Source organism: Maylandia zebra, linkage group LG18 (genome assembly GCF_041146795.1).
Source record: "Maylandia zebra isolate NMK-2024a linkage group LG18, Mzebra_GT3a, whole genome shotgun sequence".
Classification (NCBI taxonomy): Eukaryota; Metazoa; Chordata; class Actinopteri; order Cichliformes; family Cichlidae; genus Maylandia; species Maylandia zebra.
This window is the reverse complement of record NC_135184.1, coordinates 3,002,837-3,020,202: the sequence shown is the minus strand read 5'-3', so window position 1 is coordinate 3,020,202 and position 17,366 is coordinate 3,002,837. Positions and strand designations below refer to the sequence as shown.

The 17,366-nt window shown below is 41.8% G+C and overlaps 1 protein-coding gene across 1 annotated transcript in view; it reads right to left on the bottom strand.

The window, feature by feature from the left end:
* tmeff1a (transmembrane protein with EGF-like and two follistatin-like domains 1a) overlaps positions 1–17,366 on the bottom strand; it is a 113,454-nt gene that overhangs the window by 39,231 nt on the left and 56,857 nt on the right. The window contains exon 3 of the mRNA XM_004569474.5: positions 15,900–16,029. Coding sequence (XP_004569531.1) covers positions 15,900–16,029 — 130 coding nt within the window. The remainder of the gene's footprint in view (positions 1–15,899; positions 16,030–17,366) is intronic.

The following is a 17,366-nucleotide window of genomic DNA, read 5'->3' as shown; positions in this document are numbered from 1 at the left end:
CAAGGATAAAAGATCTGATGTCTCAACAGGACCTGGAAAAACTAGTCCATGCATTCATCTTTAGTAGGCTTGATTACTGTAACAGCATCTTTACAGGTCTACCTAAAAAATCAGTCAGACAACTACAGCTCATTCAGAACTCTGCTGCTCGAGTCCTCACTAAGACCAAAAAAGTGGACCACATCAGTCCAGCTCTGAGGTCTTTACACTGGCTGCCTGTCCGTCAGAGGATAGACTTTAAAGTTCTGATGCTGGCCTATAAAGCTCTGAATGGTTTAGGACCAAAATACATCAGTGACCTCCTGACCCAGTATGAACCTTCCAGATCCCTCAGGTCATCTGGATCCGGTCTTTTATCAGTTCCCAGAGTCAGAACCAGACACGGAGAAGCTGCATTCAGCTTTTATGCTCCTTATATCTGGAACAAACTCCCAGAAAGCCTCAGATCAGCTGAAACACTCAGTTTATTTAAATCCAGGTTGAAGACTCACCTGTTCTCAGCTGCATTTGAATAAAGCACCAAATCCACACTTTTAAGCTTATATTCCAAAACTTACACTAACTACTGATCTTATCTATTTCTGATTTTATCTGTTTTGATTTTATATACTGTTTTGTTTGTTTGTTAAGCTTAAATTTCAAAACTTACATTAACTACTGATTTTATCTACTGTTCTGATTTTATCTGTTTTGATTTTATATACTGTTTTGTTTGTTTGTTTGTTTGTTAAGTGGGTTTAGAGCTCTGGGTAGCTCCCCAGCTGGGTCTAGACTGGGTCTAGAGAGTATTTTAAATTCAGGGAATTTAAAATAGAAAGTAGCTCGTCCACAGAAGGACTGGTAGCTCCCCTTACGATAAGGGTTCAGATTGCGCAAACAGGTGTGAAATGTGTGTGTTTAGTTAGTTAGTTTATTTGCTTGTTTTAATCAATTTTAAATCATGCTTTTTATTTGTTTTTGTTTCTAATGTCTCTGTAAAGCACTTTGAATCACCTTGTTGTTGAATTGTGCTATACAAATAAATTTGCCTTGCCTTGCCTTGCCTTGCCTACTTGAAGCCTGAAAACGATCTCCCATAAAAAAAACCAAAAACGAGCAAACAGCAGTAGCAGACGTCCTGACTGGATTCTACGTTAGCATAGATCCCTCCAGAGTTTTGTGCACATGGTTTAGGTAAAAATGAAAAAGGTTGAGGTTTTACATTTAGTTCAGTATTACCTGTTGCCTGTGTCCTTGTCTTTTGGGAAAATACTTTATACAAGTAATGGCTCAAAGAGGATTCCTTTTTTTTTTTTAACTGTGCTGCAATTGATTACTGGATTATTTGTGTCATTAATTAGTGTCAACTAATTTTTATTCAATCTCCACATAGGATATGCTTGTGAAGATGGAATATGGGGGAGAGCAGAAGTGCGTTGCAGTTCCACAAAGTGATGAATGAAGGACATGCATATTGTATTTTGTATTTATTGAAATAAGTGATGAGAATGCTGTTATTTGCATTTACCATGTCAGACCTTTTGATAAACAAAATTCTAATGAAAGTGAGAACATGTACACTGTTACATCTTTCAGAAAATGTTTTGAAATTGTGGTGCACAGTTCAGAATAAATGTTTTTCAAAAACCATTGCATCTTTTTAGTAAATGTTTATTTCCAAAAGAAATTTCTAGAAGTTCAGAACAGTAAAATTCCTGCTTTTTAGAATGAATTAGAAGATAACTCTTACGTAGTTAAACTAAAATACTCTTTGAGAGTTAATATATAAACTCTTAACACCTAGTTAGCATTAGTAAGTGTTAAATTATCAACTCCAGACAGATTTGGTGTTTAACACTAAATCAGAGTTAACGTACCAACTCTCCAAAAAGAGTTAAATTAACACTCTCTGGTGTGGACCCATATAGACACTTTAATAGTGTTGAAATCAAATCTGACAGTGTTAATTTGGACATGCTGGATTTGCTGTGCAGGACATCTAATACTTGACTGAGTTTGTCAAAGTCATTGATTTTCACAGACGCAGACACGTGGTGTTCCTGAAACGATTTTGTTGCCTTTTCTGACTTTGGGTAAATTTTATTCCTCAATTAAATTGAAATGGTCGGGTCATATTAAGATTCGCCATGCACTGTTATTAACTTAAGAGACATAAAACTACAGTAAACGTAGTTTCTCTGTAAACTTGAATATTTAAACATTGGACTCTCAGCTTTGAACAAACCTCAAGTGGCCATTGGAGGGACTGCAGTTTATGGTGTTTCACTGCTCGGTTGGCGTAGACTGAAGAGAATGTTTATAAATGTGTGAATGTGATATTTTTGTGTCAATAAGACTAGAAAACTGCTAAATAAAAATCAATCCACTTACAATTTACTGTTCTGATGAAATGCAGATATCCAGCTGTTAAAGATGACTGCCGTCAGTATACCGACTCACAGTATTTATAGAAAGCACTTATTTAGATAAGCTGGCATGTGGACAGTATACTGTCATGAATCGCCGTGCGGCAGGCAGGAGTAGGACCCAAAATGCAGGACTCACAGGCACGAGGGGATGAACTCAAAACTCAGCTTTATTTTCCGGCAGAACCAAATATACAAACTTAAACTAAACTGGGAAACCAAACTAAGAACTCACAGAGAGACACAGGGAGATCCACACACGGCATGAGGGACGACGTCACACTGAACAGAGGGAGACGCAGACAGAAATACACAGAGGGTTAACGAGGGAAGTGGGAGCACACGGGGAACACAGCTGACACAGATAACCATAACGAGACAGGGCGGGGTGAACTGAACACTGACGGGAGAGGTGAAACAGGGAGCACAGAGGTTCAGACAGGAGGAGAGAGAGCACGAGTAGAACACCAACATAACAGGCAGGGGAGACACGGAATAAACACGAAAGGGGACGAGGGCTCATAAATACATAGAGGGCACACAGGGGGAAGAGAGAGCACGGGGAGAACTTAGACATGATGGGCAGGGGAAGCATGGAATAAAACATAAGGAGAGACGAGGGCTCACAGATACACAGAGGGGCACACAGGGAGACATGAAGGGCAAGGGATCAAAACTAGAAGCCATAGAATAAATCACAAGTACAATAATACGAAAATCACAAAGAACTAAAAACGCTGGGTCAGGAGACCCAGGACCGTGACATATACATAGTTTTAATTTGGCTCTGTCCCATCCTTGGCTTATTTCTCAGCCCAGGAAATTCCTGCTTGGTCCGACCACAGCCTCGGACAGAGGTCTGGGATTTTGAACAGTTTTTTCTTCAGAGTCCTGAGTTTGGATCTTCCTCCTTCGAGATATTCAGAAAACTGAACTAAAGTGCAGTAAAACAAACAGTAAAGCACAAAATGGTCATACTGGACCAGAACCACGGTATCCTTGCTCCAGCACCCTCCCTCCAGCTTGCAGCAGTTTAAAACAGGATTAAATGTCTGTCTGAGCAGTGATGTGTTTGAGACGTGAGATGTCACCAACATCTGAAAATGACTGTTTACCCTGCAGGATGAGAACACACAGGGCAGGATGGAGGCAGTTTTCTGCAAAAAACCTTTGAAACAAGTTGTTTCTTTATCAAAAACTGAAGAAAAGCTCAAATTTGAAGTTTACAGTTGTGATTTGATCAAACCTGAAAAAGCAGGGATGCAGGCAGACAGGAAGACGGAAGAAGATGAAAGAATGCGAGGTTGAATCAGACTGAGAAGCTTTAGGTTTTAGATCCAGCTGATAAAAAGAATCTGTAACTGCGTTGGACACTGGATCGCAGACACCAACTCTTTCTGATCAATAAACTTCAAAGAACCTCGGATTTAAAAAAAAAAAAACTTTCATCCTGAGAAGAGAAAAAAGAGCATCTTTCATTTAATCTGTGAAAACACCTTCAGCTGCGTCGCTGCTTTTCTAACACCTTTGTCAGCCACCTACAGACGGTGGAGGATCATTATAATTATAAGGATACGTAACTGTTCATTAACCGCGTGGACACGTTCACTCCTACAGAGTTAAATTCCTACAGAAGAATCGGACGCTGCAGCCGCACCGAGTCAATAAAATGAAACATGGCTGACCCTGTGGTTAATGAAGCAGGCCGAGGCTTTTACCGCAGCTCGCTGCTTCCTCTGCTGCCGTCCACATCTGTAAATCAATCTGCTTCCGAACGCTAAATATCATTAAAAGGTGTTCCTAATGTGCAAAATAATGAAAAGCAAATGAGGCCTGACAGGACGAATGATGAGCTGAAACCCACCTCCTCAAACATCCTGACAGATGTGGAGAGATGTAGGTGCGATAATTTAATTCACATTAAATTTAAACACAAGCTGCTGTTTTTAACCCAAAGCTACACGAACTTTACTGTTCACGTCACAGGGCTCTCAAAATTTCAAAATCCCTGGTAGCCCTTCGGGCAGGGACTCTTCAGTTTTTGGTAGCCCAAAATAAATGTAAGTAGCCCGAATAAAAAAAAAAGAAAGAAAATTTTTGATTGATGTTTTGTTTCCTTTACAATATTATACTTTAATGTATAATATTGTAAAGGAAACAAAACATTAATCAAAAAATTGTTGAAAAACAAATTACAACATTGTATAAAAATTGCAATCATCAACTCAAATACTTGGTTCTAATTGAACAGAAATTTCTATGAACTTGTAAGAACTGTGTAGGACATGAATCAGTCTGTGTCAGATCCTGAATTTGAAATTTCCACTGAAGTCACGGGTAAGAGGCAAGTGGAACCAAGATCTAGGACATTTGCTTTTTGAAGTTTGCAAAGACTGCTAAATTGTGCCAGCGGTAGTTCACTCTTTGCAACATAGTACGCTGTTCTAAACAGATTTTTCAGGTTTATTTTTAGTATGTTATTTGCAATTGGTGTTTGTTCTGGGAAAGATATTGCAGACTGAGCAATAATGCATTTCTTGCATTTCTCATGGGTTCTAATGGGGGCCTTTCTTAAAATGACTGGTCCCAGTAACAAAGGCGCTTGTCGACTCAGAAATCGATAGAAAACCAACAACACACCCGGCAGAACATTATGTTATTTACACGGGTGCACATAAGTGGTCCGCATGTGCGCACTCGCTGTCAAAATAAAAGACGCGCACCAGATAAGAAGTTGCAACGCGCGTTTGCGTACATATAAAAAGCACTGTTTTTGTCCGCTAGAGTGGGATTTTCACGGCACATTCCGCACCACATCTCTGTGCGTTCATCATTTGTTTGAAGCCAGCTCACCTCCTGCAACCACTTTTCCGAGAATACGCGCTTCTTTTGTGGTTCGGACTCCTTCTGATAGTTCTTTGGAGGTAGAGGAACACCAATGTAATTGCTTAAAGGAGCTTCTTCGACATCTTTAAGAGTTCTAAACAAATGTCTGTCCTCCTCCAGAAAATCTTATGTATGCAAACACGCGTTGCAACTTCATATCTTGTGCGCGTTTTTGTTTTGTTTTTTTGTTTTTTTGACAGCGAATGCGCACCTGCGGACCACTTATGTGCAGCCCTGGTTATATAGCTCATCATATCCCAGCCACAGAAATTATTTTGTCCATGAAACCATAAAGCTGCACTTTCTTTTTGCCTTATAGTCTGATTTGTCATAACTTTTCCATTTTGTGGTAAGCTTTTCTTTGGCTGTCACTTCTTCACCCTGACCTGTCTTATTTGGCTCAGCAGAACTAAAATATATATCCTGCTGCTTTTACACACACACACATAACGGTCAGCGATTCTCTGCTCGATCAACCTCTCACATGTTTAAGCTTGCTGAGGGAGATTTCACTTGTCATGTTTGCATAGTAAGCTAACGATTGATAAAACGATGTCAGAGGAATTGGTGCGCAAATTATCATCACTCACAGATCAGTGCTGTCGCTCTCTATACACAGTTCGCGCGATTGCAAAGTGAAAGCAAAAAACAAGCGCAAATTCAAACGCGACTTCAATATGTCACATTGACAGTGGCTCACCGGTGCTAATGACATAATTACCCAGCTACATTTCTGAAAGAATGCAAAAGCATTGACATATATTTTCCTTCCTACAATAGCCCGACGGGCAGGGCAGAGATAGATTTTGGTAGCCCGACTGAAAAAAATCGCTAGCACCGGGATGTCGGGCTAGCGATATTGCGAGCCCTGTATCTGATTGAGGAATCACTCATCTTTGGAAAAGAGAGTTTATTACAGAGAAATGTCTCTTTCCAAAATAAAAGCTATACTATCCGCTTCTTCTGGGCTATATTCTCAGCAGCATAAGGAGAATCACGTGCTAACAGCTGTCTAAATGACTCGGCTAAAGTTAGTAGCATGCTTGCTTTTTTTTGTCTGCTTCCACTTGTCTTTGCACTAGGATGATGTCGGCGTAAACGTGCAGTCATATTCGTTGTGTTCCCACTAGTGCTTTCAGGTTAATCTCGTTGAAATGACCTTAACGCCACAACACGGCAAATCTCCGTTAACGAGCTACCGCCGATCGCTCCGTGCATGGGGCTAGACGGCCAACACGTTAACGAGCTAACTGCGCTAACACACTAGTTCACACCAATGTAATTGAGCATTGCATGGCACATTCAACATACTGTTTTACTTTAGTCCATGACTCGCTTACCTTCAGGGTCATACGTCACATGAAAACCAAAATAATTCCAAACGCCAGATCTGAATGACGTTCAATTTGCCTGTTGCAAGGAGAGCTTAACTTCTGTCTTGCTAGCTTGCCCTGCGCTCTTCCTTCTGACTATGCTGTCTGTGTGGAGCGCTCAGTGGATCTGCGCTCGACAGTGCAGCCTATATTTTTCCTTCCTACAATAGCCCGACGGGCAGGGCAGAGATAGATTTTGGTAGCCCGACTGGAAAAATTGCTAGCCCCGGGACGTCGGGCTAGCGATATTGCGAGCCCTGCGTCATGACCAGCCTGCTGTCATCCTGACAGTAAGTCTGCTGTCCTGTGGTGCCCTGATGCATTCGGTTATGACGCTGCAAACGCATTGTTTATTAATGAGCAGGGTTACTGTCGTTGATGAGCGTCTTATAACCCAAAATTCTTTTTCTAACCAAACCAGTAAGGTTTTAAAGCTAAAACCAAACCGAGAGGACTCTGCTGCCTAATCTAAGCTTCTTTTCAGTGCTGAAACCTTACCGAGTAGTTTCTAGTGTCTAATCGTGACTGAGTGCTTATTTACACTTTAAACCAGTAAAAATATCATTTAAAAAAGAGCTGATACACCAACACCTGCAACCTTAAGACGCTACCATCATTCCATCCTACTAATAAGGACTTTCTTTGCCTCAGACAGTGCAGTTATCTCTCAATTCAGTTCAGTTCAATTCAATTTATATAGCACCAAATCACAACAGCAGTTACCTGAAGGTGGTTATTATTGCAAGTTAAAAACCCGTCTTTGGCCTTTCAGTGGCCACAATTGCTTCACCCATCAGAGCCATGATGCCAAAAATACTCCTTGAATGTCACAAGAGATGCAGAAGGTATCTGATGACAGAGGATTATGTCACCAAACCCAGGTCTGGTCTACACATTTAGAGCCTCGGTCACCTCACGCCGGACCTGTTACTGGACTTCGCTTCAATATTGGTGTCTGCAAAGTCTTTTCCTTTGTCCTTACAGTTGTCGATGTTTGTAGTGTAATGAAATAAGTCAGAGACAGAAATCTGAGACGATTTACAAGTTTATGAAAAAGGAGAAAAATGCAGTTTGCTGGTGTCAAACTAATAAACCTTCGTGTTATTTTAAATTAAGCGCTTTTTCAAATGCATTTTTTTTTCGCTTGAATTTTTTACTTTAAACAAGAAATTTTAATATCACCGCTACAACCATTAGGCTAGTGCATTGATTTATAATGCATGTGGAATATTTTGGGTCTTTGTTTGAGGATGTGTTGTGTAACTGGACCTTCTTAAATATTATTACATTTAAAAATGTCATGTAAAAGAGCAGGAAGTTAACCAAACCCTTCTCGACAGCCTGGCTCCCCGGTGACCTGCTGAGTGTTAAATACACCTGTAATCTGTTCAGTAGGTGTGAAGAGAAGAACCTACAAAATCAAGAGGATCCATCCTCTGGAGACTAACAATCCCGGCAAATATGTTAAGATGAACCACTTAAAGACAGAAAAAGGACCAAAAGCAGGTTGATTTCTTTTTATTAACTATGAAGTCCGTAAAACTACAACCAGCTGAACACTGGACAATTTCTACAAATGATCTGGTACTGTGACAGGTCAGAAATATCTGATGTTGTAACTCAGACCTCAGTGAGTTTTAATAATCACCCAGAAAAAGGGTTTTACGTTAGAACATCCTGCACACTCCAGCTCCTAATTAAAGGGGAAGTATGTTTCATCTGCAGGGCGAGTGCTCTGACACATAATGAAGTGCACAAAGAGCTCGTCTTTGTATTGATCAAACAACTGATTTACAAACTAATTGGGCCAAGAACAGGATCTGAGATTAATAAAGATTCCCACCTCATCCAGAGCGCCTCCACACCTCCAAACGCTCGCTGCCTAAAGGACACAAGTCTCCCTGCATTAGCACTAAATGTTGGCTTCAGATATAGACTGGTGTGGGACTGGGCGTAATTCCTGGGGACGCTGGCCTGGCCATCGATAAGCTCATTCCGGCTCCAGCGGGGCCCTGTTTGTATCTCAGGTTCACATAAACATGAAGGAAAATCGATGACATTGATGTTTGTCCCAGAGCTGCTCACTGCATCTGCATACTAAACAGCACATGCTATCGATAGCCAGGTCCAGTTTTGCTTTTAAAGTGGACCTCTTGTGCTCATTTCCACCTCTGTAGTTTTTACTATTGGACTCCACTAGAACAGCTTTGCATGACTCACAGTTCAAAATAATCCTTATTTATCTTACGAACCTCGGTAGAGCCATTCGATTCAACTGAACCAAGCTGCTTTAGCTCATTTTCTTTGAGGCCAACCTCCCTTTAGGCCAATCAGAGCCGATCTAAGAAAGTCATTCTGCTTCCACTTAATCAGACTATAAAGACATCAGGTTCCATCCAGGCAGGGAAATGATTCAACACCCATAACCAGCTGCTTCTGCTACACATGATCGGTTGGAGTTACTGGTTGGAAACAGCAACATCGAGGGTCCTGCTGTAAACTCTGAACAGACCAGTCTGCGTGTATTTGTGCAACAGTCTTTTATGGACAGCGTCCTTGTAAAATAATAATAAATAAAGACAATAACTGATATTTTTTTTCAGATTCTGACTTATTCGTGAGGACAATCTCATGAGTGGCCCCCATGAAACCAAAAGAGCGCAGACAGTGAGAACTGTCTTGATTTTATTACAATTTTAATATTTCATAGAATTTTTCTTATTTGGTCACATTTTGACATATTTGGCTACAGTGGTGCCGTCTTTAAATTACAGTCTTAATGTTTATACCCCTCCACACCTGACTGGTGCTGGAGGCTCATGGGTATTGTTGTTTTTGATTAGTTATTTACATTTTTTTCAATTTAATTCTACTATTTTACACACAGTCAAGTAATAAAAAAGTGTTCAGGCTTTCACTTCTTTAAACTAGAGCAGCTCTGCTTGATTCGGTTACAATTTATCTTCATTTATCTTAGAAACTTATAAACTTTTGCCCTCCCCACACCCCAACTGGCCCCTCCCTGAGCCTGGCTCTGCAGAAGGTTTCTTCCTGTTTAAGGGAGTTTTTCTTTGCCACTGTCACCACGTGCTCGCTCATAGGGTTGGTCTGATTTTTGGAGTTTTCTCTGTATTATTTTAGCATTTTATCTTACAATATAAAGTGCTTTGTTGCGATTTAGAGCCATATAAATAAAACTGAATTGAATTAAAGGATCAATAAGCTCATTCCAGAATTGCTACTCCTACAGTAGTGGTCCAAATTTAATCAAACTAGCACAAACTAATGAGTTTTTACCCAAACTGCAATCAAGGTAAAGGTCAGATATGTTGTTTCACTGGCAACGACCTGAACTGTGATGGATCATGAGCTCGCTGATTATTCAGAGTACTCTGCTTTAGCTGCAGGAGTGCATCAATAATTTAGTCGTTTGTAATTAATGAACATCTTTACTGGTCTTTATCTTACAATATAAAGCGCCTGGGCCTTGGTCCATCCCCTCAGTTTGTTCTCTGTCTGAAACTACACGATTTAGCCCCTCCCCCTTTGAGCCTTCCCTCTGATTGGCTGCACAGCACAAAAAAGGGTTCACTGCTACAGCTGTGTGCCTCAGATGACTTATGAGGGCTATCCCCTCTCTATGACATCATGCAGATCCAAGACTAGAAAAAAACCTCAGGCAGCCATCCGTCAGCCTCCTAGCAGACACACCTGTGCTGCCATAGTTGACAGTGACCTAACGTTGAGGTCGAGGTCACTGAGATTTAAACTTTTAGTAAATCCACTCATGGTAAAACTTTGAGGCTCCTATATCGCCTCAATCACAAGCTTAGTTGTCCACACCGCCCACCCGGTGACGACGTTACCGCATCAGCCGTTTATGGCTGTGGGGTAAAGACTGTGTGAGTGTTTAGAGCAGGCTGAAGCCTGAGAGAATATCCACATTTGCTGGCATCATTATTTGATACTTTTGGTATAATTTAATATGAACACCCACTGGAACAGTATATATATGGCAGAAAGCAGAAGAAGTTCCCTTGAAAAGTTTGCTGTCTGAACTTCAAAGGTCTGTAATGTCACATCATCTTCTTCCAGCTGTGAAATCTGCTCTGCTCTCTGCTCTCCTCAGCCAATGGAGCCAGAAAGCCAACAACGAGCGTTTTAAAGAGTAATAAGTCTGACCTGAGGCTAATGTGGAGTCTCAGCCTCTCAGCTGGGCAGCTACACCCACCACTGACCTGTGATCAGATCCCAGCGAGGAGTCTCAGCTGTCCCAGCTCCTGTAACCTCCCACACTGCTCTCTAAGAAAAAAAGGGACCCAAATCGCTGCATTTCCTCCATCTCCTGTCCTGCTCGGGGAAATAAAATCAGCCGAGCTTTCGTGCGGTTGCCTCGGCTCAAAGCCGTCGAACGCTCCAATTACAGGAAGCATAAATCTCAGGGAGAGGAAATTGCAGAAGGCCAGGAGGGAGGCAAGGAAAGTGGAGGGCACAAGCTCTCCGGTGTAGTGGGTAATAAGAGCAGAGCACCAGCCGATGCCTCCTGGGAAATCAGGCCACTGCCCCTGCAGATGGAGTTGACCACCACCACCAACGTAGCCGCTGTGGCGTTGCTATAAGTTTCCACAACTCATTTCTCAGGAGAGGAGACATAAAATCTGTCTGGCCTGCAGAGACATCCGAGTCCAGGGAATCTGCGGGGTGTTTGATGGGGAAAATGCTAACCTGTTAGTGCTTTAGCGTAGCTCTGATGGATGGCTGGTGAGCATCCAGCTGTGGAAGACCAGCAGCCTTTGGGAAATGAAACCTGATTCATTCCTCACACACGGCTCTGTAGATATGCAGCATATGGCCAAAGGTTTGTGTAAATACAGTCTCATCCTGTTTTTATGGTTTGCTACTTTTAATTATGTAATTAAAGTCAAATATTTTTGCACATTTAAGTGTAACAGTACATCTGCTCACATAGGCAGAACCTCAAAGCAATGGTTTTTCCAGTGAGGCGTTGGAAAGCCAGATCACCAACTGTTAGCACCAGCAGCAGCTCACTAATGGGAGCAGTGGGTTCAGCATCTGGAGGAAAGGCTGACTAAAGGTTACAGCAGCACAGTAATGATCATGGCTTCAGGATGGCTGTGGTGTGACGTGCTAATGTGGTATTAATTGTCCTGATGCAGTAAAACTCCATCTGTTAGATCTTAAGCTTTAAGTGGTCAGGATCTTCGTAAGTAATCAGGATACTGTCGGCCTTGTGCTGTAATCTGACTTCTTAAAGATAATGAGTGGTTTTAATGATCTACACAGGCTTTCAGAGTAAAACAGGCCTGGGAGGGGACAAGATGCCACAAAATATATAACAGAACCAAAGTGTCTGTCAGAACAGAGCCCAACATGGAGCGACCATTAAATGACCCACGCTAAATCAGATGCTACGGCTAAACTTCGGGCATCTTCTTTTTTTAAATGATCCAAAGCTGAGAGGTTTTCAGGTTTGTAAACAGAAATTAATATAATTGACTTACTAGACGACCACGAACACAGAAATCAGACTGAAAACAAGGACCACCGAGGTTTAGAGCAGTTAGACGTTAGCAGGAAGTTAGCTCGCTAGTTTCCTTCTAAAGATGATAAACTGTGTTCTGATTGAAGTAATTCTAAAAAACTAAACTGCACGGCATTATCACAAGCGTGGGAATAAGTGAATACTAAACAGCAGCAGTGTTTGGAGCTGTAGCTAATCTAATTTAATATTAAAATAAAGACGTTAGCATAGGGACGATGGAGGATGAGGGTTAAATGTGTGAGGGGCAAACTTCAGCCAAGAGAACATCTCAGACGATTACTCAATAAAAACACCCGGCGCTGAGCTGGACGTCCACACTGAAGTCTTATTTGGACCAAGAGTGACTCTTTAATGAAGGGTTAAAATATCTGGAGTGGCGGCGCCCCTGGGCTGCAGTTTCACTGTGAGGTTTTAAGCAGTTAAAGATGTGCTGCACATGAATAACGCCAATAAAAAGGCAGAGGAGAGCGAGGACTATAGTTTTTGGAGGCTTGTTTCATTTCTCAAAAATAAGAGCCAGAACTGCAGCACATTAAAAAGACGAGAGGCTCGGGCATAGCAGGAAACCCTCGGACTAGAAAGTCAGTCGATACGTCATCAGAGAACAAGAGAAATTCAACAAACAAATAACCAACCTCCGTTTTTAAATGGCTAAACACAAATAAGGGGCGAACAGAGCTCAGATCAAAGACACGACGAACAACTGGAAAGATTTTATTTCATGACTCAGGAAGATTATTTGCACTGAACTTCAGACATTCCTAAAAACGATGCGAGAACAGGAACAATAGTCCAGACTGAACTATTCTCCAGTAGTTACTGTTGTGATGTGCTCGGAAATAACTTTGAAGACTATAAGTGATGTCAGCATCTTAACGACCCAACGGTCAGAAAAACAAAGAAAGCGGAGGCTCTGTTGATTTAAATCGATATAACGTCAGAAGCTCTCACCGCCTGCATTCTTCCCGCTCGCTGTGAGCGATTAAACCGGCTGCCCGTTGTTTTGAACATGCGCGTTGGGCGTTGAAAATCAAGATTCAATCTTCTGTTCCAGGTTGTGTTGTTGCTGTTCGTCTGTGTGGGTGTTGGTTCTGATGCAGGAGGTCCACTTTAATAACTGATCAATGGATGTGACGGTGAGTCGGACTCCAACACATCCCTGAGGTTTACAGAGCTCGTCAAAGGTCATCAGAGCTGCAGCTATTTTATTTGATTTATTCAGCATGAACTGATTTTAACCACACATATAGATCCTTTCAATGTCAACAATATGTAGAGACGTTTCATTTCCCTGAAAATAAGATAACACAGCAGACCTGAGCTGTTAGAAAAGACAAGCTTTTAACTAGAAACTGTATAATATGAAGTATTTCAGGTGTTTCTCTGCACAAACATAGAACTCATCATATTTCAAACTCTGGCTTTTATAATGTGAATAAGTGCCTCACTTATACTTTTAATTATGCTCCAGCAGTCGGCCTTGCTGCCGCGTTTTCATGCCTTCCGAGTTCACTGTCATTATGTTTTTAATTGACTGAACATCAAACGCTGAGAGCTCGTCCTCGGCTTTTCCTCTGAACTCTGCACAACGTCATCAGTCACATTGATTTCAGAGAACGAGCCAGTTAATCAGCCGCAGATCAATTTTAATTACGAGTCGCTGAACGAGTCAGTAAAATCCTCCCAAACCTGGAGGGTTATGAAAGTCCAGGGTCAGAGACCGAGCAGTTACACTCAGCAGAGGCTCAAATGTGATCTATCAAATCTGTCAGCAACAAAGGTGATTTTTCCGCTGGGGTTACTTGTGTAGTAGCATTCCAACAGCGCCCTGTTTTCACCCACCGTCTAGTTCCAGTAGCCCAGCTCTCATCAGGGTGTCCTGGTTGCTCAACACCTGATGCGGTCCTTGTTAATCTGGGCAGCGCACGTGTCTGAGGTAGGCTTGGTTAGCGGGGGGGGGGGGCAGCTTAGGACCTTTACTGGATACTGACGCTCTGGTCGGGAAACGAGAATTGTGTGTATATATTAAAAAAAAAAACGTATAATTATCTGCTGCTAACTGTGGCTGTCAAAAATATTCTAAATAAACAAAGCGGCACTACCAGTGTCTTTGTCTCTCGTAAAAAGCAGTAAAATGTACCTTTAATGGTTTTAGCTTGTATCTAATAAAAAGGTCTATATAAAATTTGAAAGTTATTCGATACTTTTTAAAAAATCCCTTTGTGTTAGAAAATGTCGGCTTTTTAAAAACTTCCTCTCGTAATGACGGTCACAGCAGACTAATTACAGCTTAAAAGTAGTTTTTCTACAAACTTGAATGAAAATATTCTGTTGGAGAGGATGTCACGAGTACGTGACTGCAGCGACATCTCTCTCTATTTAAGCCTCAAAGTTTAGTTTCAAACTGCTCTGGAATCTAAAATCGGGCAGTTTTCTGCTTCTTCTTCTTTTAGCTGCTAAGATCTTCCTCTTTTCCTCCAGCCTGGCAGCTCCATCTTCATCATCTTTCGTCTAATATATCCACCTTTCCTCCTCTGCACACATCCACATCATCTCCACCTCTGTCTCTTGAGTGAATCCAGTCCTTCCTGCTCACTCCCAGTGAAAGTCTTACTCTTAGCTCGGCCGCCTGTCTTTGTCAGTGCTACTGTCACAGCAGAATGATGCACACTACCAGCTTTAAACCTTCCCGTCCACTCTGCTGCTGTGCTTCTATCACAAATCACCGCTGACACCTGCCTCCACCCACTCCACCCTGACTGTCCGTTGCTTTGGTGTCCAAATGTTTAAACTCTCTACCTTCATTATGTCGGCTCCTCTCAGCTTCACTGCTGCAGCTTTTTTCTACTCTTGGATTTATATGATGTCACAGAGAGGGGATATCCCTAATATGGTCATTACAGGCACAGAAGCCCCTCCTGCTGTTTAAAATCTTTTGAGCGAGGCAGCCAATCAGAAGATTGTTAGCATAATGGGAGTGGGAGGAGCTAAAACAGAGAGCATCTACTGGTGGACAGCATTAAGGCCCAAGATAAGATAAATAAGGATTATTGTGAACTGTAAATCACACAAAGCTCCTTTAGTAGAGTCCAAGAATAAATGGAAACTTAGCAAATTTCTCATATTTTTTCTTGAAAAAGAATCTGTGCAAACTGAAATGTGAAATTAGGTTTTAGTGTCAGAGCAGCAGAAGACTTGTTACTTGAACTGCTTTTTGCACTCACCTGCATCACTCGCAGCATTGATTGATTATATCAGGCGCTGAGTATATATATATTTAAAAGTTGGATGCTTTAAGACGGTGTGTATATCATGAGGTTGTATATGAGGTTGTTTCTCGACAGTTTCTCTTCGTAATTCCCTCTGTGCTGTTTTAAAAAAGCCATTACATCATGAGTGATGGAACAGAATGAACACGAATGAAGGCGATGTTCAAATGAAGACGCCACGACTCTTAATATGAGGCGGCAGCTGAATGATTCCCTCAGATGACGCCTTAAACGGCGGAAGCCCTCATAGCCTGACTGATGTCCTCGCAGCTCGATATCAGTAAATGAGCCGTTATAATTCACTTTTCTGACGAACCCTCACTCTCAATCGGTCAGTCACCCGGACAGCGTTAATTCCCGTTTCCATTGCGTCAACACTGTGTACTTCCTGGCACACACTCACCGGTGGAGCAGGGCCCGTCGGACACCCGGGAGATGAGTCTCTGCTGCTTGCAGGACGCCTGTCGCCTGTAGCACTCGTTCTGGTAGGTGTCTCCGTTTGAGCCGCACACAGGGACGTAGTTTTTGTGACACTGGAAATCAAACACAATCAGATGTTAATTAAGCTTCAGTGTGACAACGGAGACGAACCATGGAGAGAGGGGGTCGCTTCACTCAGGGGGAGGAGTCAAAAACATGTAGATTGACTCTAGCACAACTATGCAAAACTATTGATTACATCAGCTATATACATTACAGGAATTATTGTTGGTTACAATAATAATGATGATCAATAAGGTCTAGTTTTACATTTTGGTTTTATTTTGCTCGTTTGAGTCAAGCTTTTATTGTTAAAACATGTTTAGATGCTTTAAGTTTCATCAGCGTTTATCAGTTTGAATGTTAGCTTTAGATTTTACTCGTTGTCATATGGACGACATTTCTCAGATTGTAAGTCACAAAGTTTAGAACAGAAATACAATAAAAACACTTAACACATGAGTTTCATAGGAGTCACGTGTGTGAGCACATTATAAGAGCAGAAGCTGTGGAAGTTTGCTGGTGTGGAACATTAAGGTGTGTTAACACAATTTTCCCAGAGAATTCACCCCAATCTCACACCGTCCAATGCTCAGAGAAACTGCAAAACCCCCGAGAGTTTTGTGACAGCATGTTACAAAGCACGGAGGTGGAGAAGTGATGATTCGGGCACCGTACAGTTGACCTTGAACTCCTCTGCATATCGAAAGATTTTTGACTCAAATGTGAGGCCATCTGTCCCACAGCTAAAGCTTGGACCAAACTGGGTCATGCACCATGAAATGACCCAAAGCACAGCAACAAATCTACAACACGAGGGCTGAAACAGAAAAGGACCCAAGTTCTGCAGAGGCCCAGTCAATGTTCAGACCTCTGACCTCCCGACTGAGATGCTGTGGTGGGACTTAAAGAGAGATGTGCATGAAAGAACCTCAAAAAGCAACGCTGTGAACAAGTCTGGGCCAGAATTCTTGTATGACGATGAGAAACTGTCACGATATGATCACCTCGAGTTACAGCCGCTAAATGAGATCCTACAAGCAGTTTTTCACAGAAACACACACAGTCCTGAATAAAACCCTTCAGATACAGAGTATTTTATTTATTTGTGTTACATCAGAGTCAGAGAAACGTTACTATGTTATCAAATGTAATTCGCTATATTATTCTGCAACACTGTTGCAATGTGGTTCTAGTTTTCTTCTTAACTGAGCGGCTCTCAGCATGTTTTCTTTGAAGGTCCTGAGCCTGAGCATCACCTCCTTTGGATGTTTGCACAGAAATGAGTTCACGACTTGAAATGAGTCCATGCAGTGCACGTTTAAAGGTAGAGAGGAGAAAGATGGTGTTATCAAGCCTGTGCTGTACATGTGTGATCAATATGGGTCAA